We start from the raw sequence: 19,977 nt of genomic DNA, 5'->3' as shown, positions 1-19,977 counted from the left end.
GTTTCAGTTGCAGTCAGGTATCCTGCAATGAGCACGTACCTGCTTGGTCCTCCATCAAATATTGACGGACTGCCAGAAGAAAATGCTCTTAAATATTATTGGAGATGTCCTATGCAATAAATACTTCATTAAATTTGCTTTAAAATGAACATAAATATAAAGTGTTTAAAACGATCGAGAGTATGAATTAATTCTTATCGATTTCATCTTCTGAATTAGACTAAAAAAGGTTCGCTTTAAGGGTTACTACCTTGTGTGTATGAAATTAATTGCAATCTTCTAGAACTTATAGAAGAAAAACGAATAAATATTTGTAAGTTTTCCTTCTTACATTCATATATGTCTTAAAGAATAAGGAGAAATTAATTTTAAATTATTTTAAAACAAAATAGCGACGTAATAACTGATGAAAAGAGACTCCTCATTTTGCAATGACCACTATGGCGATCTTCCGGGGGTCGTAATATTTTATATAAAGAAGTCGGGATACCGGAGCTGGGTGCTGTTAATCTTATGCGAGAAACTTTCTATGCACGATTTTCCATTCGTACATAACTGAGAATACAAAATATTCCATAATATTTTGTTAAAATCCAAGATACACAGATGTACACACATATTAACGACACACACACTGTGTTCATCCTAAATAAATAAACATCCTCTGTTATCGCATGAAGATAATATATATGTGCGCATTTAAATTGACGTAACGCATCTTCACGCATTTCCACTTTACTCCGTGCACAAAAGCATACATATATGTGTTCCAAATTCAATACGTGCCTTTCCAACTTTTATTTAAGCTCAGTACAGCGTGTTCACTATAAAAGCCGCAGTCAAATCCTGATAAGGGCTGCTTTCTTATTTAGAAGTGAGGTTATTGCTGCCATCAATTCAAACACCTTAACGGGTAGAGTTGGCGAAATTGCTCTGGTTTTGGAGAAAGAATCAAGGAGTCTAAAGGGTTATTCTACTCTTGCTATCTGGAGTAATGGATCGAGCATGGAAGATACCAAACATTCAGAATATTTATCCATAGCTGCATCGAACATGATGTCATCCGACGCTAGATCCGTTTTCGATGTTTTATGGCAGACAAAACCCTTAATTAAATCAATTCAAGGTCTGTTTGCTGTCTGTGACACCCGATTTACTCGAAAACAGTAGACAGTAGACAGTATTTTGAAGGTGTACATATATAGCATAGTATGTACGTTACTTTTCCACCGATAAACTGGTAGACAAAGGACGGGTGCAGTAGAGTTTAGATTAGTTCGAAAACAGGATTGCATTTTAAACTTACATAACGCACTTAACTTCTTTTTAAAATATAAATTCTTCATAGTACGAAACAGTTTTTTGCTCTCTTCTGCAATCTACATAATTATTTTTAAATATGTCTATTGTATTTTCCAGACGGTGGTTGCTGCTCCTGTTTTTTGTTCTCCAGGTTTCCTTCGGGCTCTTCTATGGATGAACTTTTCATTTTTATGAATGGTTTGACATTTGCCTTTAGACATGCATCTACAGCACATCAGTCCATATAAGTGAAACCTATATATTCAGCGAAAGTCATAATTTCGTCGAATCATAATCGAAACTCATAATTTTAAGCAATCGTGGAACTAAGTTAAAGCCACGATCCACCATGCATCCTATGTAACCCTTGTGCTTGTGCTTAACAAACCGGGTCAATGGTTCACCATGCTTTGGAATGACAATATCAAAATGAAGATCCGTGAAAAGTAACGCCTCTACCATACGTTTCTCGAAGATAAAACGTTGGCTAATTGGCAAATTTACAAGAATGCCAATGAGGAAGCAAAGAAAGCGATCGCTGTTATCCGAGCATTGTGTTACAAAGATTCTTACGATAAATAAGACACTCTGGTCGAGAGAAATTTATAGATTTATCAAAGAACGACACCAACAGACACAGGATATCGAACAATCTGTCGCGTTTATGACAAGAATGGTAATTTCCTTACCGATCGACGAGTCGCCACAGATAGATGGCGAGAATATTTCGAGGTGATTTCAACGAAGAATTTGTTCATCCTCCACTTCCACAAGCACATTCGACATTTGGGGCAATTCCGCCTGTCAGCGTCACTAAAGACGAGGAAGGAATAAAATGAATGAAACCGAAGAAAGCAGCATAACGCATCTGAGCTCTACAAAGCAAAGAGCTCAGCCCCAATACTGTGGCTCAATAAGTTCTTCAACCGAGTTATTGAGGAGGGCCGGGAATCATCTGAGTTGAGCAGAATGTTTAAATTACCGTCCGATCTGGCTGTTTCTTATCATGAAGATTTTTGAAAGCAATCTTAAAAACCGCATTCGTAACACCGTGTAAATAACTAAGTATCAAGCGGGTTTTTTTCAAGAACTGCGGAATTACTGAACAACCCACACTGAGCGGTTACTCATGGAGAAATATCGTGAGAAGCATCGCCCTCTTTACAGTGTATTTATGGATCTAGAGAACGCATTTGACCGTGTGCCGTAATAACTCATCTGGTATACTCTGCGGCAACACCTTAAATTTAAATTACTCTACCAGAATCCGAAAAGTATAGCGCGAAGTGTGGCGGGTGTGTCAAAACCACTTCTTGTCTCTGTCCGTATTCATTGGTGCCCACAGGTGGCGGCGAGGGAAGACGGGGTGGCAACCTTGTCGGCCTAACCAAAACCAAGTGGCCGAGGAGAACCTCCATAGTGGTTTGCCTGCCGTGAGGCAGCAGGCGAATGCTCGGCTAATTAGGGACGATTAGGCCCGTCTGTACTGCAATAGGTCACGAAACCTTACCAGGGGTATACTAGTACCATGGAAACCGGAATAGCCCCAGAATTCATATACTTCAGGAGAATTCCTTTGTATGTGCCCTCAGCTCGGTTATTGCGGTTGGCCCCTAAGTAAGAGCTTCATGGAGGTTATGGGTTACGTTCAAGCGAACAGAGACCTTCGGGCCTCGACGTGGTGTTCCGTTTTAATACGAGAACCGTATTCATTAGTTCGGTATAGATTTAGATAGGTCTTGTTGAATGCTGAGCCATGCACCCGGTATAGACTGGCACCGTTGTAGTTTGTCGCAGCAGGGCTCTGACCGTGGTCACAAAATCAATCCGTCTCTCAAGAAAACCGTGAGATTAAGTTCCGGAGACAGGTGCACACGTAAAACCATAGAAACGTAACTGTCAGTGGTCATCAAGGAAGTGACCTCTCACCACTCTTCTTCGTTCTTGTTATGGACACTGCCACACGGTGCATCTAACGTCTAGCACCCTATACAGTGGCTTGACACAGATTATGTTTTTCTAGCGTCTCACAGCAAATCTGATCTCAAGCAGATTGTTCAAAAATGGAATGATCGCCTCATGCAACACGGTCTCAAATTGAATCTCAGTAAAACTGAATTTTTGTCTACCGATCCTCATAAAACAGACACTATCACTGTTAGTGGAAGTGACCTGCCCAGAACTGATCGGTTTAAATATCTCGGAATATGGCTATCAGACAATCGTGAACTGCGTTACTACATTTTATGTTACTGTTAAACTAAATAAAAAATGTTTATCATATTATTATTATCTGCACACTTTAAATTTAATAACTTTCCAATGCAAACTATTGAGAAAAACTAAGAAAAGCATGGGTGTCTAAGGGGATTTTGAACTAGAAACGTTTAACCACACAACTTTCTCCGCCAGTAGAAAGGAGGAGGCCCTAACATTCTGCACGCTGCAGCTTTTATGTGTTTTACGTAAATATTGTCTTATATATGATGAAAAACATTGAGAAGCATATATATAGTAACATTCTTTACTTTTCGTATGGTGGAAAAGTTAAAATGATGACTGACTTATTGAGGATGTTGAACACGTGCGAAAAATCAGTACTATAAAGTAGGGATCCCGTGGAGGGTAATACGAAAGCGGTCCTTATCGTAAAGTGTCAATAAAGGGACTCTCCATTAGAGTAGAATGATACATCATCATCAATTCCTTGACAAACACCAGACTAAAAATTGAGCAGCTCATAATCAGAAGTGATGAAAACACACGCGACAGCTTCTCAATGAAAAGTATCAAATAAGTGCAATTCACATAAGAACTACCAAAAGATTATGTTGTACCTTTTAAACCGTCTAGAATGCACAAGGAACGTGCCATTGTTAGAATGGTGCCGACCGATATTCTGGCGGATAAGGTGGCGTACTTCTTTGACAAGAACACTTTCTTTGATACGCACATGAGGGGAGGAATCGGCTAATAAGCTACTGGACCTAGAAGGTGATCCCCAGACTTGAATGCAGAAAATGCCTGCAGAGAATAATTATCATCTCAAAATTCGACTCTGATGTTCTCCTTGAAAACTCGGATCACGTTGTCTTTATCGTCGCGGATTTGTGAATGAAAAAGAGAGCCTGGAGGAGGCACTGCGTAGGACATTCGGCGTACGAAGCTACGCCTGTCCTTCAAAACTACGACGAGGGTAGCGGGCAGAACTTGAAAAACTTGAAAACTCTCATAGCATGCATGACTGGTACAACTCTTTAGAAATAACGAGTTCCGAATCAACTCTAGAATAAATACGATTGTAGTTCAAAGTGACGAGGTTAAGATAAGAAATGGTAAGACACCAAATAGAATATATCTTGGAAAATTGGTGTGCTAACAAATGTAGGGATGCAAGGCGAGGCTTAAAAACAATATCTAGCGATCAACACGGAAAAGGGGGAAACTTATTGAAAAAATTGGAGAAGACTTGAAGAAGAAAGATTTAGACAGGAAGATGAGAGAAAGTTATGAGGAACCCAGCGGACATCGAATTTCAGTAATCCAAATCCTCCTGTAAAATCTTGAAATCAGCTTCAGTAGAAGTGTCTTTGGTATCTATATTATGTGATACAAACGAAGAGCAGGCATCCTCAATAATGTTCATCCCCAGAGAAGACCCAGGTAGCAGAGTTTTTGGAAAGGAGTGGGCTATTATTGACCGATTTCCTTCACCAAATCATATCGAACATATGGAAAAAAGAATAACTACCTAACAATAGACATCCCTCGTTAAAAAATGACTTTATGTTTTTTTCACTGAAATAGTAGTTTCACCTGCCAAATTACCATATCCGCTAAAAAAACAATTCGGAACGCTCACAAGGCAGAAAAGAAAACCCGGTGACACCATCGAGCGAGCAATTTGAATCTTACCTACGTGAAGGCATCCGGTTTAGTGTTTGTTACTTATTACTTTTCAAGTAATTAATCGGTTTTTAACAGGAAAGTGGGAAATTGATGCGGGAATGGACAAACAAGTTATATAGCAAATTTCGACATTTTACCCGAACCGAAAATTTACTCTTCTGAAAGATTCACGGGTCGCAAAAAATCTTAATTTGCACTGACCGGGGTTTGAACCTTGGGCACCTTTAATATTCGGCGGTATCTCTTCTCTTGTTACTTGATTTAACTTGAATAATAGTGACACAAAATATGAACGCAATGGTATATTATCAATTAAGATTGAAGTTAAAGATTGAAAGATGTTAACTCACATTGAAATGAACCTCACAATTTATACCTGACTCCAAAAAACTGGATTCCGTCGGACGATGGCGACCCACTTCTTCCGAATATCTCCTTTCGGAACAGCCAAAAAGCATTCTGCGGGGTTTTTGTGGGGGTTACTTGTGCAGCAAGGCACGAAACAATATTTCATCGTCCTCTTGGCATTTCACGCGAGAAATTAATTTTGACAGTTTTATATTTTTATGAGTAACTGGCAGTTGCCGGACCTCTGAAGTTTCTTGGCGCGAATTGTGACGTCACACAATATGGCGTGGGCTTTTCAGTCTGTTTGAATTTGGTTGAAATCTAAAATGCTGATAATTTTAAACGCACAATTTCTCATAAAATCGGTCTTTGAGAGTTTTGTTAAATTGCACCATAGTTATGCTATTAATATAGTATGCTGGTCCCAAGCCCAGGTAAAGGAGGGGGGTTTGAGGCAACGTACTCTGTACTATCGTCAGTAAAACAAAAATAAAATGCTGAGATCAGGGAAAGAGATAAATAGAGTATAGTTGGTGTTATTCCACTATGCTAAATCCTACCTGATCTATCTTGGTGACAGGTCCCGCGACAGGCCGATCAAGAAAATTCATACAATGTCGTTACAAACAAGATTATCAGATTGAGTCAGAAAAGGCGCATTGACATGTGCACTCTGCAAGAAACCCGATGGTCTGGTGCCAAAAGCTGCGACATTGAACGCGAACGCGGTAAAAATTTTGGTAACCCACACACTCAATATGGTGTTGGCATTGCCATCTCACAGGGTTTCTGTGATGCCATTAAAGAATTCGAAGAAGAAGCTCACCACTATATCAGCTGATCGCACTATTCACTTCTTCACCGCGCACGCACCACAGACAGCTCGACTTGATGCCGAGAAAGATGCCTTCTGGCAACTTCTCGATGAAAACACTTGTCACGTGCCTGCTGACGACTATATCATCATTGCCGGGGACCTTAATGGTCATGTGCGTGAAAAGGTAGACGGTAACAGGTGCCATGGGGAAAAGAGGTTAGGAGCGCGCAATGAGGGTGGTGAGTGTATAATCGATTTTGCGGACATCCATGACCTTGTACTTAAGAATACATGGTTCATCAAACGATCGTAATGATTATATTGATTATAGTGGGAACAGTAAAACGCAAATCGACTATATTCCCATAAAACGCCAACATTTTACCACTGTCATTGATTGCAAAGCCGTTCTCTATGAGAACATCGCACCTCAACATCGGCCGTTGATTGGTGTCCTGCGAATTAAGCCACCAATGAAACAGCGTGAGGAACGCACTGGCCAGCCGCGCATTGAATGATGGCGATTTCGTGAAAAGAAAGAAAAAATGATCTCACTTACGCGATTACCGACCATTACGAATGTGGAAGAATGGTGGAACCAAATGAAAGGCACGATCCACAAAGCGACCTCTGCAACACTCGGAGTCACCAAGGCGGGAAAGCGGTATATTAACCGAAATACTTGGCATTGAAATGATGATGTTGAAGTAAAGGTCCGTGAAAAAAAAAACGCCTCTACCACAAATTTCTCGACGATAAAACTCTGGCCAATTGGCAAATTTATAAGAACGCTGACCGGGAAGGAAAGAAAGCAGTCATTGTCACCCCCACTGACGATTACAAAAGTCTTTACGATAAACTGGACACTGGGAATGGCGAGAGAGATTTGTATTGATCATTTGGACCAGTTCCACCTGTTAGCGCAATCGAAGTCAAGGTGTCAATAAAACGAATGAAATCTGGGAAAGCCAGAGCACCTGAGCTCTGGAAAGCAAAGAGTTGGGACCCAACACTGTGGCTCAGTGAATTCTTTAATCGGGTTATTCAGGAAGAAAGAACACCATCTGACTGGAAAGAAAGTACCACAGTTCCAACATAGAAAAAGAAAGGTAGTTCAGCAGAATTTTCAAATTACCGTTCGGTCTGGTTACTTTCCCATACCATGAAGATTTTTGAACAAATTCTTGACAAGCGTATTCGCAAAATTGTAGAAATAACCGTGAATCAAGCCGGATTTGTCAAAAACTACGGAACTACTGACGCAATACACGCTGTGTATTACATTGTATTTCTGGATCTAGAGAAAGCGATTGACCGTGTGCCACAAGAACTCATCTGGTTCTGCTTTACGACAACACTTCGTGCCAGAAGAACTCGTGCACTGGATTTAGTTGCTCTACCACGATCCGAAAAGTAAAGTTCGAAGTATGGCGGGTGTATCAAAACGGCTTTGTGTCACTGCTTTATGCAGATGATGTTTTCCTAGCGTCTAATAGCCAAAATGATCTCGAGCAACTTGTCAACAAATGGAATGATCACCTCGTGTAACACGACCTCAGATTGAATCTAAACAAAACTGAATTTTTCACGACCGATACCCATGAAACAGGCGCAATCAGTGTCAGCGGCAGTGATCTGCCCAGAACTGAGCCGTTTAAATACCTAGGGTCAGCGCTATTAGCCCTCTATCGTTCTGAGTGTTTGCCAACTATAAGACAATGAACGGCGTCTTGAGGTAATGGAGACATAGGTATTGCGTTGGACTGGTGACGTGACACCTTTTGATCACATCCGAAATGAGGATATCCACGATCATTATGGGGTTGCACCGATCGTGGAAATATTGCGAGAGAGGTGCCAAGGTTGGTCTGAACATCGAAGTCGATTGTAAACGACCAAAAGGCAGGCCGAAACAACGATTGCTTGATACGCTGGATGTGATTTCGAAGCCTCGAAATTGCACCCAGATCAGGCATTCGATAGAACCAAATGGCAAAACCGATCACGATGGGCCGACCCCGCTTGTGAACGGGAGAAAGGCTGAAGAAGAAGGAAAAAGAAGAAGCCCCGTAGAAGTGATTTTCGCCATTATTGAAAATAAAGCGGGGAGTCTATTAGTGGAAATCATAATATTCATGATACCTTAAAAATGCGAAATTCTTCACTGTAACAGTACAAAGTTTCGACAAAGGTTGTTACAAGTCGAATACTTTCCAAACTAGTCCAAATGCCCAAAAACCCCTCATTGATACCCAATCCTAAGTCAGATTCAAAAATGTACATAGGCAGATGGTCTCGACTCCAGGCTCTTTAAACTTGTCCTAGAATACGTCATCAGCAAAAAATTCATCGCTACCGCGGGAACGTTGCTTCTTAAATCAATTGAATCCATAAGATTCATTTGAAAAACTGCCGGTTTGGTAGTCAAGCCCCATGAAGACTGACTGACATTTTTGCGGAAATTTAGTTATCCTTTTGCTTGTGAGCCAAAATTTGGTTCTCAAGACTTGGCATTCCGACTAAAATATTTTTAAGGTCAAATTCGTAATTAACGAAAAAAAAAAACAATCCCATGCACTAATACTCCCATTCGAATTCAAAGATTCTTTGAGTTTTTAATCGGAATTTTAATTTGGCCTTATCGTTTGCAAAATTTAGAATTTTCTATTGTTGTCGTTTGGTAGTTAGTGACCCCAAAGCCAAAAATATGAATATTTTGGTCCAATAGTTATAGTAAGTAGCTTAAGTACTGAGGAAGAGAGTAAGTAGCTTTCGAAATACGTATTTACTATTATAACTATTAAAATATATTGTAGTAGGAGCAAGCTACCTAGTTTTATTTTTATTTTGATCCAAGTTAAATTGTTTTCCAAGTTTTACAACCGTAAGGGGACATATTTTAAGAGGTTTTTGCTCACATAAATACATGAGTATCCAATTGGGCAGTGCAAAATTTTCGTTTTCAACCTTAAGTTAACTTCATTTATAGAACTTTAATGGATGCGGTTGAGGCCATTTAAATTTGAAGTGAGTTCCTTTTAATTTTTTTATGAAGTTTGCTCCAAAGCATGCAGGATTCACAGTGGAACAGACATAGAGAGGTAAGGTGCATTGGTGCATCACTTATTGTGATGAAACTCATTATTGATTCAAATCAATGTAAAAGCATTAGCAGGCTCCCAGCAGAGGGAAAACGTTTTTGGAATACAATACAACAACCAGCTTTAACACGCACATGCAAGTGCTAATTTTAACACAACTGTTCGATTTTAGCTACCGTTCTATAGTTGCTTATAGTGATGTGCTCATACATAAGTCGTGGAATTTTTCGACACATTCATCGAATGAGCATCAATGGCGCACATATTATCTTTCCGAAGTGTACCCACGGATTTCATTCCATTATTGTTGGCTTGATACTTCGAAATGATGAGCTTCAAAATACGGGAAAAGTAAATAGATGTATTCATTGGCGTGACTCACAAATTACAAGCTCAGAACTACGTTAAAACCCTCAAGCCAATGTGAAATCGTTAAAAGTAAAGAAAAATACATACGGTCATCACTCCAACAAGTCCACGCACCGGAACTGCAGAGATGTTCATTTAGAAAGACCGAGTCCATGTCCTCCAGATTAGCCAAAAAACCGAAAAATATTCGCAACCATGCAATAATATTTTGAATGCATTTGACGGATTTGTCGGTTTCTATGCACAGAGAAATCGGTCAACACAAATATCCTCGCAATACAAAATTAGTTGAGATGAGCCGATAAATATCAAATGCAGCTGTTATATAAATCCGGGGTCCAGGGAAGTTACACGTATTTCTCAATATATGTACGCATATTCGCATGGCCATACATATATGAATCCACGTTGAATGCTCTTCCAGAAAGATGGCTTATAACGTGCTGTAAACTATTATGTAGGAACCACACAGTCCGAGCATTTGGGGAAAAATTTAACGGATTCGAAAGACCTAATCGATACAGTAGATGCTATAAACATTCAATTTTTGTTCCATATAAACCCTAGTTACTGTGGTATCAATATAATTTGTAATTAAGTTAGCAAAGCGCACTTACCTCCCAAAACTGATGAGCTCAAATTGTTCAGCATATTCGCTGAAAAGTTGCGAAGTGATAAAGTCGACAGTTTGCTAGCTCCGGAGCCACACGCACTTAATTATTTCCGCAAAATTAGATGTTAATTTTGCAATCAACTGGTTCAAGTTAATTTTACTGTCTGTTCTGCATTAATATCACATTATTTATTAAATGCATTGATTATCTGTAATAATGAATCCAAACAAGCATCTCGAAATGGCATCGGAGTAAATGAGTTTGTTATCCACTTTGTCGCGTTGATTTAAGTGCCTTTGAACTAATTGAATATGAATTTAAATAAGTTTTCAAGGATCCCCGGCTTCCTGTGAATGAAGTACAATTTTTGTTTAAACGATGCTGATTTTTTTTTTAATTTGGGTACAAATTAGTTGTTTTTAATGGAAATAACAAACGACTAGGCCTTCCTCGGCTATCTTCATGGCAAATGCCGAAAAGCGGTCGTACAGCTCAGTGGCTGGTTAGGCATTTCACTTCATTTCATCGAAACGGCTGGCGTTAAAACTTTATTCGGTTTGACTGATTCTTTGTTAAATACAATGTTTGTAAACGTGTGTTGGTATCCACAATTCTACATTCATATAATAATCCACTAGGATACATTTTTTAATAATAACTTATCATATTAAAGAAAATACTCAAAGGTGCCAGACAGATTTATAGGACGGAATTTATTTTGAACTGTTTTTTAAGGTTTTGTAAGCTAACTACTGATGCAATACACGGTGCGCAGTTACTCATGGAATCGCCTTCTTTACATTGCATTTGTGTATCTGGAGAAAGCGTTTGACCATGTGCCACACGAACTTATCTGGTATGCTCTACGACAACACCTACTGCCAAAAGAACTCGTATACTGGGTTAAATTGCTCTACCATGATCCGAAAAAGTGAGGTATGAAAGATGTAGCGCTTCGTGTTTTTGTCGGTGTTCATCAAGGAAGTGCTCTCTCACTACTCCTCTTCGTTCTTGTTATGGATACTGTCACATGGGACATCCAACTTTCAGGGCCCTATATACTACTTTATGCAGATGATGTTTTCCTAGCGTCTGATAGCAAAGATGATCTCGAGCAACTTATCCAAAAATGGAATAATCACCTCATGCAACACGGTCCCAGATTGGATCTGAACAAAACAGAATTTTTGTCTACCGATCCCCATGGAACAGGCACTATTACTGTCAGCAGCAGTGATCTGCCCAGAACTGAGCGATTTAGACATCTCGGTTCAATGGTATCAGAGAATGGAGAACTGCGTTACGAAAGTGGTTCACGCATTAACGCTGGATGAAGTAGCGTTCCACAACTGGTATCCTTTATGATCGACGTGTCAATGAGCGACGTTCATATACCAAAGTGGAAGAATAGCAGGCCGGAGGTGAGGTAGCGCCTGATGAGTTGCCTCTGCTCTGGACGAAACTGCCAGTCAATTTTTTCGTGCTTTTTTACAAACTTGGATGTTTAACTAAAAAAAGAGGAGTCCGTGGGCTACAAAAGAGGAAGTAAGTTGCTTCCCAAGTGGTCCGGTCCGTCACCAAGTGGGTGCGGACTCAAGACTCCCAGCATCCTCAACAAAAAGTTGACTTGTAATTTTTGTAAGAGGTTGCAAACCGCAGACTATTAGCATTTGTTGTTTCGAGTGGTCTGGAGGTAAAACCTATATTGTAGGTCAGGTCTGATTTCAAATTATGTATACATAAAGGGGCGATTACTACCTGTAACCACTTTCGATCACGTTGATTCCAGGGCAGACGTAAAGTAACGTCTAATGAGTTGCCTGGGCTTTGGACGAAGCACTCAGTTGTCCTTTTGAAAACATGGGCTTCAACCCAAAATACGGCTCCGTGGATCACAAAAATTGAAGAAAGTTTCTTCCAAATTGATCCAGTCCGTCATTAACTTCCTCAATTCGCGAACACAAATTTTGGATATACATACTGTAGCTACCGAAAAGATTTACTCTTTCTTTCAAATTCGTAGGAAGAGTATGAAAAATGGAAGATGCGTATACTCTTTAGAAGGCTTTATGCCTTTAAGTAGGTCATTCTTGGTCCATCACTGATGAGAAGAACTCAAAGAAATGACCGTAGTACGGTCTAAAACCCCATGTAACGAAGGAGGTTGTTGAAGATGTAGATTTCCAGTCACTTCGTTAAAATTATGTATATCAGATGGTATATAGATGTGGGAACAGTTGACATAACAGACCTCCCAAATTTCAAATTTCTTTTTAGAAACATCCCCCCACCCCTCTCTTCTATTTCATGTGGACAGAAAAATCACGATAGGGACCAATAACATCCTTCATATTAAAAGTGGTCACCCACACGAAATAAATATTTCCTTCTTCTTGGGTCGAAAATTGGAGGAGATAGCGCTATCAACCAAGCTTGCATAGAGGGGAAAGCGCTTTAGCTGCATATCTACAACAATGAAGCTCAAAGTGAACAATTGTGGTCACTCTGGTTTTCCTCGATGAAATTCAATTTCATCTAGTGGTTGGTTTGGACATTTTTGAGAACTGATCAGGAAACTGTAATTGGGAGCACAATGTTGGCAAAGGATTAACATAAAATGAAGGAATGGGTGCCACTCTGAGGTGTATATAGGAGAACTTCCGGAAGACCGCCGTTTTCCCGTATGTTGCCAAAATTTAAATGCATTTATAAACCTCCACATATTTTGTTAGAATGTCTGACCGCCTCCATTCTGCCAAATGTCAAAAGGGTATTTCTTTTTTTCTTATTATGGAGTTTGGAACCTTCTGGATGATAGCGGCTTACTGATGATGGAAGCTTCGACAATTTTGAACAAACCATGAATATCTAACCCCGGCGCCTCTGGCGGCTCATACCAACTGTCACTTCCTCACGTTGAATATGAATTGAAGGAAATTTTAGTGTTGATAGGCACACAGACTCAGGCTCGTTAAACGCCAAGAAAGATCAAATTCCACCGAAATGAGTGGTTTTGATAGTCGAACGGAAAGACGACAAACGGGCCGTAGGGAGGAGAAACCGGGATCAAAATTGCAGAACTGATTTGATTTTGTTAATGTTTCTCTACTCCTATCCCCAAGAAATCCCCTGACCCGGGAGGAAATCCCCCCCCCCCCCTTTAGCAAGCCTGCGGCCGGTGAATTTGAAGCCAACATCAGCGACTTTATAGTGTTGAGCAAGCGAAGTTTTACGTTAAACCAAGAAAACATTCCTAAGAATGTTACGGTGAAATGTCTCTTTCCAAATTTATTCAAGAAAATCAGGCAACGACAGGAGAAAAGTGGAGTGAATCAAACGCTAATGGTGAGATCTGTAACCAACCGCTGAACAGCTGCTGTACGAAATTCTCGTCATTTATTCATTGCCTTCTGCTGTCGAGAAAGCCGCACTATTTGAGACTTTCATCACAGAATCATCGATTTTCTCTATTTCGGCAAATATGAATAATCAATCTGTTGTACTACAATTTACTATTTGATTCACTGACAATTGCACACGATTTACACCTCAATCACAAAACTGGGCGAAAAGTGAAAACAACACTGTCAGGAACATTGCTTGAGTCAACTAATTAAATTGTCGTCTCTGGGGAAGATGGTTCAGGGTCGTCACCTACAAGCCCGAAGGAACGCAGCGACCTTCAACCCATCGTCCATGCCTTCCTCCTCGCAAGAATGCCCTCGTCGCACTTGTTAAGTTCCATTAATTGAATAAGTAACGAACAAATTTAATTTATTAGTGGAGGAGCAAGTATACAGAAAAAGTCCTATACATGAACGCCACCTGACCTAGGTAAGCGGGGTGGCGGCGGTGGGGATCAGCCTCCCAACGTCTTCTTCAGTTTTCTTTGTCCACGGAAGCACAACACTTTGATTCCAATTTAATTATGGCACGGATCGTAAATGCCTTAACGAACGACGCGCGAGCCGCTGCAATTGAATCGCGGGTAATAATTGGCGTGCAATTAACTCTGATTTAATGCAATTTACCGAGATTTAATAAGCGGAGCGCCACGACGTCGCGGGCAATTCGGATGAGAACAAGCACCAAACTCTTATCAGGGCTCAGTCGACCGCAGCGCCGGAACTTCTTCAGCGACGTCCACGTCTCAGCCGCGATCAAATCTTTGAATTTGAGCAGACTGAAAGCATCTCGCCAAGCAGCGTCGGACTCCGTCCCGACAGGGCAGGCACCAAGACGGATAGGAGGCGGGTACGCGGCGAGCGAGCGGCAGCGGGACGCTGATTGGTCCAGAAACGAAGAATCGCCGCAATGGCTGCATCGCCATGGCGTGCAAGTGGGAAAGTCATCGGAAATTTCTATGGCGGCGCTGCATTTCCTCAGGTACGAGCTGATTCGCGATAGACAGCTTGTTAAGGGTTGCATCATCAGCATTTCCTACATACAATGCCGTTAGATACAATCTACAAGCTCTGTAGAAACTGCATATTCTCAAGAAGTAGTGGACTGCATCTGAGATTGCAAGGCGGGGCGGAACTCCACCCATTCTCGCTGGAAAGTGCTGTGGAGTGGTGGTGTCCGGGAGACTGGGCGTACATTCAATGTGAACCGTGTGGAAGCAGCAACCATCATGCGCAGTTGCGCCCTTGCCGTGGAAACTGCGGCTGGAAATAATGGAAGAAGGTGAGTCCTATTAATTCCAGGCACGTGTGGAGAGTTTTTGAATTACGAAAGGAGCAATTGCTCCTTTTGGGGAGTCGCATCTGGTAGTGCTGCCAGACTTGGGCTTCATTTTGAAAATTTGAAGTGATATCAGAATTTAAAAAAGTTTCAAGAGATTGTTATTGAGGATTCTCCTTGTAATTATGGCAGGTACCTCATTGTTACAGATAAGAAGGGCAAATTTAGCAGCATTGCATTGCTGTGCGAGAAAACATGGCGACTAGGACCTCAAATATAGTCGCATCATTCGGTCAGATATCTTTTGTGTAAAGACAATACATCGTTGTATTTAACAAATGTTAGCGTAGTTACACAATTCACTAGAACTGAGTTGGCTTCGATAGAATGCTATCATCCGGTTCGACAGAAAACTGGCAGAATTGTTATTGACTGAGTACTTTATCCTCAATCAGTCCGTCCATTACTAAAGCAATGAATGAGATAATTTTCCATCATCCACCACACTAAGTAATTATAATTTTGATTCTTGTGTAAGAATTGACGTAGCGGTTTCTTCTTCATACCTTTAATTCGCTCTTAAAGCAGCAGTAAATCTGTGATTTTAGGCACACAGTTTACAATTTGCAAAATTCATACGGTTCCACGGAAGGGAAAATAAAGGAATACTTTGTCATTCACTTTAAGCATTTTAACAGTGAAAGGGTAGCTATGTATATTCTCAAGGAAGAAGGAAAAAAAAAATTTTGGGCACTCACGCGGTTTTTTTCAAGCAGTTAGTGCTATATGTGTACATATAGTATTTTTTAAAGTGTGTAAAGAGTTATACTTTCGTGGACAAATACTCTATATTAGCAAGTTGAATTTAGGATGCATGTAGAATAAAGTATTGGTATATTTTGTAGATGCATTGTAATATAGTATTGAGAGAAAATTCGGACCGTGAGTGAAAATTATCATCCATTTTCTTATTATTCTCACTCCCGGCCCCAAGAAAATCACAGACCCCGGGGAATCCACCTTTTCCCACCACCCTCATCAAGCCTGTTTTTTACAACTGATTATGAGATTTCTAATTTAATGCAATGTACATGATACGATATTATTTATGAAGGTAGGGAAAATGTTTGAAATATAAACAGAACGAATAAAAAATTAAACAAATTGCACTAAATATTCATCATCAAAGGAAACTTACTTCCAAAAGAACCACCTGGGGCCCAAATCACGAGGAGAAGGTTACTCCGCCGTGCCATGTCCTATCTGATCTTTCTTTGTGTCCCCCGACAGGTCTACTAAGAAAACGCATTGAATATCGGTACAACAAAATCATCATACCATTTAACGAAACCTGCTCGTGTCGAAGAAGAAAGAATTCTTGACGGTCGACGTTAGTACATGAGCAAACAGTTCGAGCACGAAACCTACGTGTGATCGCTAAATATTGGCATCCTCAGTGGTAAGATGGAGGAAACTTTCAGGAAATTCTATGGTTTCGTGTCAAGAGCTGCAACGTGGAAGGCAAACACGATAAAAATGGCTATCAACTTCTGTATTGGTACCTATGCGCGCACTATGTTATCGGTGTTGCCATCTCTGAAGGAAAACGGTTGATGAGGGTCACTTTAATCTGCCTGACGGAAAGATTCATTCCTTTCTGCGCAGGCACCAGAGGGAGATCGACCTGATATAGATGACTTCTCGACACAAGGACTTGTAATATACCTGCTGATGGCAATACCATCATTCCCGGTGATGTTAATGGTCATGTCGTCAGCAAGGCTGACGGGGTCAGGTGCCAGGGGTTATTGTTTATTTTCAGTTTCATGAGCAAAAATGGTAGTCACAACGGCGTAACGACCGGTATCCGGTCTAGGCCTGCCTTAATAAGGAACTCCAGACACCCTGATTTTGTGCCGAGGTCCATCAATTCGATATCCGTAAAAGCCATCTAGCGTTATGAAATAAACCATCGCTCCATCTCAGGCAGGGTCTGCCTTGTCTCCTTTTTCTACCATAGATATTGCCCTTATAGACTTATAACCGTGCACGGATTTTATCATCATAGCTGTTATCGGTTGTGATTTTCGACAATAGATGGGAGAAATTATCAACGGTCTCAAAGCTGTAGTCTCCTAACTGTTTTCGTTTGACCAGTGCGATTCGATGTTGCTCGTTCTTTCGGTTTTGGCGCTGACGTTGCCAACATGTACTTCGTCTTGCCTTCATTTATCGATCTGGATGAAGGTAAACTGTACATTTCGGGTTGTTCTTCTAATAATGTCATTATCGTTAGCATAGGCCAGTAGTTGGGTGGACTTGAAGAGGATGATATCTCTCGCATTTATGTCTACATCGCGAATCACTTTCTCCAGGGCCAGGTTCAAGAGGACATATGATAGAGCATCCCCTTGTCTTAGACGGTTGTTGATGGTGAATGGTCTCGAGAGTGATTCTACTGATTATCTGGCCTCGCACATTGGTCATGACCAGCCTAGTCAGTCTTTTTAGTTTTGTCGGGAAACCAAATTCCATCACTTGCCGTAGAGACAAAATCCGATCTGTTGCTGATTTGCCTGGAGTGAAGCCTCTTTGGTATGGGCCAATGATGTTCTGGACGTGTGGGACTATCCGGCCTAGCAAGATAGTAGAGAATATCTTATAGATGGTAATCAGCAACGTGATACATCTATAATTGCTGCACTGCGTGATATCCTCCTTTTTATATATGAGCCAGTCGTCAGGCATTAATTGACTGTCCAACAGCATTAGTTTATGAACAACTTGGTGTAGTTGGTCTCCTCCATATTTATCCAATTCGGCTGTAATTCCATCGGCTCCTGGCGACTTATGATTTTTAAGCCGGTGGATTGCACGGAACGTTACTTCTATGCTTGGTGGTAGCAGTATTTGTTCGTCGTCTTCAATTGGTGGCACGTCCAACTCGCCAGTATTTTAGTTGTTGAACAGTTCATCAAAGTACTCAACCCATCGCTCCAATATGCCCATTCTGTCGCGCCTGGTGCGGTTGCTGTATTTTTCGAGTTCACAGACCTGTTGGTTCTCGCAGGGTTGCTTTTCCGTTTGTGAAGTCGCTTCTCGCCCGCGTTGTTTGAGAATGCAACATTGCTCGTATCCAGCATTCTTCTGTTCCGTTGCTAGTATACATTCATCGCCGAACCAGTCCTTCTGACTTTTCTTGCGGCTGGGGCTGTGGTTGTATCAATGATAACGCTCTTCAGGGGGCTGTGAAAATCATTTGTTAATGCTTCATCTCCAAGGCACTTGTTAGCTGCCGTTATTGCGGCATCCATTTCCCACTTATAGGTGTTACGGGGGGCTGTGTTGTGAATAGCTTCAGTATTCACTCTCACCTGATTGTCAGATGGGATTGTAGTTGGTGTTGTAATTCGAACCCGGAGCACTATGTCAAAGAGATAGTGATTCGAGTCTATATTGGCCCCCCTATATGTTCTGACATTCATCGTGCCTGAGAGGTGGCTTCGTTCAATCGGCACGTGGACAGCGGAGGCGTCGAGAGTCCACGCAACTGCCTCGTAAAAAGGTGTCCTTCTCCGACTCTGCAGGGGCGTGAACGTTTATCCTTTCGCTTATATTTTTAAAATCTATAACAACAGGCTGATTAAGAAACCTACTCCGAGCACATGGTTTACTGGATGGCCGCTATAATATATGGTGTAGTGGCTCTTCGCCAGGAAACCGGTCCCTGTCCAACGCGTTTCCTGCAAGGCTGCCGCATCAGCCCTGTATTGGGACAGGGTATTGGCTAGCTGGTTAGCAGCTCCATCTCTGTCCAGGGAGCGCATGTTCCATGAGAAAATGCACGAATCGTTATTCCGTTGTCGTTTCCGGGTTCGCCGTTCTGTTATCAGTTCAGTCCGAGGCTGTTGTTGTGGCTTGGTAACAAGTTGTTTTCCAGTGTAGGGTTGTTTCCCAGGTTATATTCTCCATCGTGGGTACCAATCCACGTTTCGCTCTGGGACCTATACTACCCTTTGACCACCCAAATTTATAAGTGGTCGCTTTAATCACTTAGCTGGACTCTCGAGTGGCGAGAAAGATCTATAAACAGGATGGTAACAACTTCTGTTTTGCAAATGACAGAAACAGTGCTGTGCTTACCGCCCTTCGAGCAGCCGACGGCTAGACGCTAAGAATACTTTGAGCAAATTTCAACGGAAAATTTTGTTCATTCACTATCTTCACAATTCCGCGAAATGACCACACAAATTAAAGAGAGTAAGGCAACACGATCCGGCGACGTAGCAGGTCAAGCCGGCAAGAAATGCGGATTTACTGACACAACATACCCTGTTCAATTAATTATGAAGAAGCAGAGTGAAGTAAAGTTCGAAGCGTATTAAAACCGCTTCGTGTTTCTGTTGCTGTTCAAAAAGGAAGCGCCTTCTCATCACTTCTATTTGTTCTTGTTATGGACACTTTCACAAGGGACATCCATTGTCCACTGCCCTACACCCTACTCTATGTAGATGATGATGTTTCATAACAAACAGATTGAATCTGAATAAAACAGAGTTTCTAACGATTGACCTTAATATATCAGGCACTATCATTGTCAGTGGCAGTGACCTGCTCAGAATTGGACTATCTAAGTACCTCGCTAACATGCACTAAGGAAGCGCTGCACAAATCAGGACAATCTCGATAACGCTCCACATTTGACTTCTTCGGCATCAACGCATCAAAGAACATCTCGAATCTAAAGTCTACGGCAATGTCATTCACCCTATATGGTTCCAACTGGTGACCGATTACTAAAAACAATTAATATTACTTCATGATAATTAAGTGC

The 19,977-nt window shown here is 41.1% G+C and overlaps 1 protein-coding gene across 4 annotated transcripts in view; it reads right to left on the bottom strand.

Moving 5' to 3' along the window:
- Positions 1 to 14,631, bottom strand: part of LOC119646912 (homeobox protein orthopedia) — a 108,257-nt gene extending 93,626 nt beyond the window's left edge. Inside the window, exons 1-3 of one of the 4 annotated variants that reach the window (XM_038047585.1) lie at positions 14,492 to 14,631; positions 14,291 to 14,431; positions 10,464 to 10,807 (exon numbers count right to left, since the gene is read on the bottom strand). In XM_038047585.1, coding sequence (XP_037903513.1) covers positions 10,464 to 10,497 — 34 coding nt within the window. In that variant the 5' untranslated portion in view covers positions 10,498 to 10,807; positions 14,291 to 14,431; positions 14,492 to 14,631. Of the gene's footprint in view, positions 1 to 10,463; positions 10,808 to 14,258 lie in introns of all 4 variants that reach the window. The other 3 variants (XM_038047583.1, XM_038047584.1, XM_038047586.1) reach the window with 3 other exon arrangements.
- Positions 14,632 to 19,977: the final 5,346 nt, after the last annotated feature.

This window comes from Hermetia illucens, chromosome 1 (assembly GCF_905115235.1).
Source record: "Hermetia illucens chromosome 1, iHerIll2.2.curated.20191125, whole genome shotgun sequence".
NCBI classification, from domain to species: Eukaryota; Metazoa; Arthropoda; class Insecta; order Diptera; family Stratiomyidae; genus Hermetia; species Hermetia illucens.
Note: the sequence above shows the minus strand (reverse complement) of the source record. Positions and strands in the feature narration are given on the sequence as shown.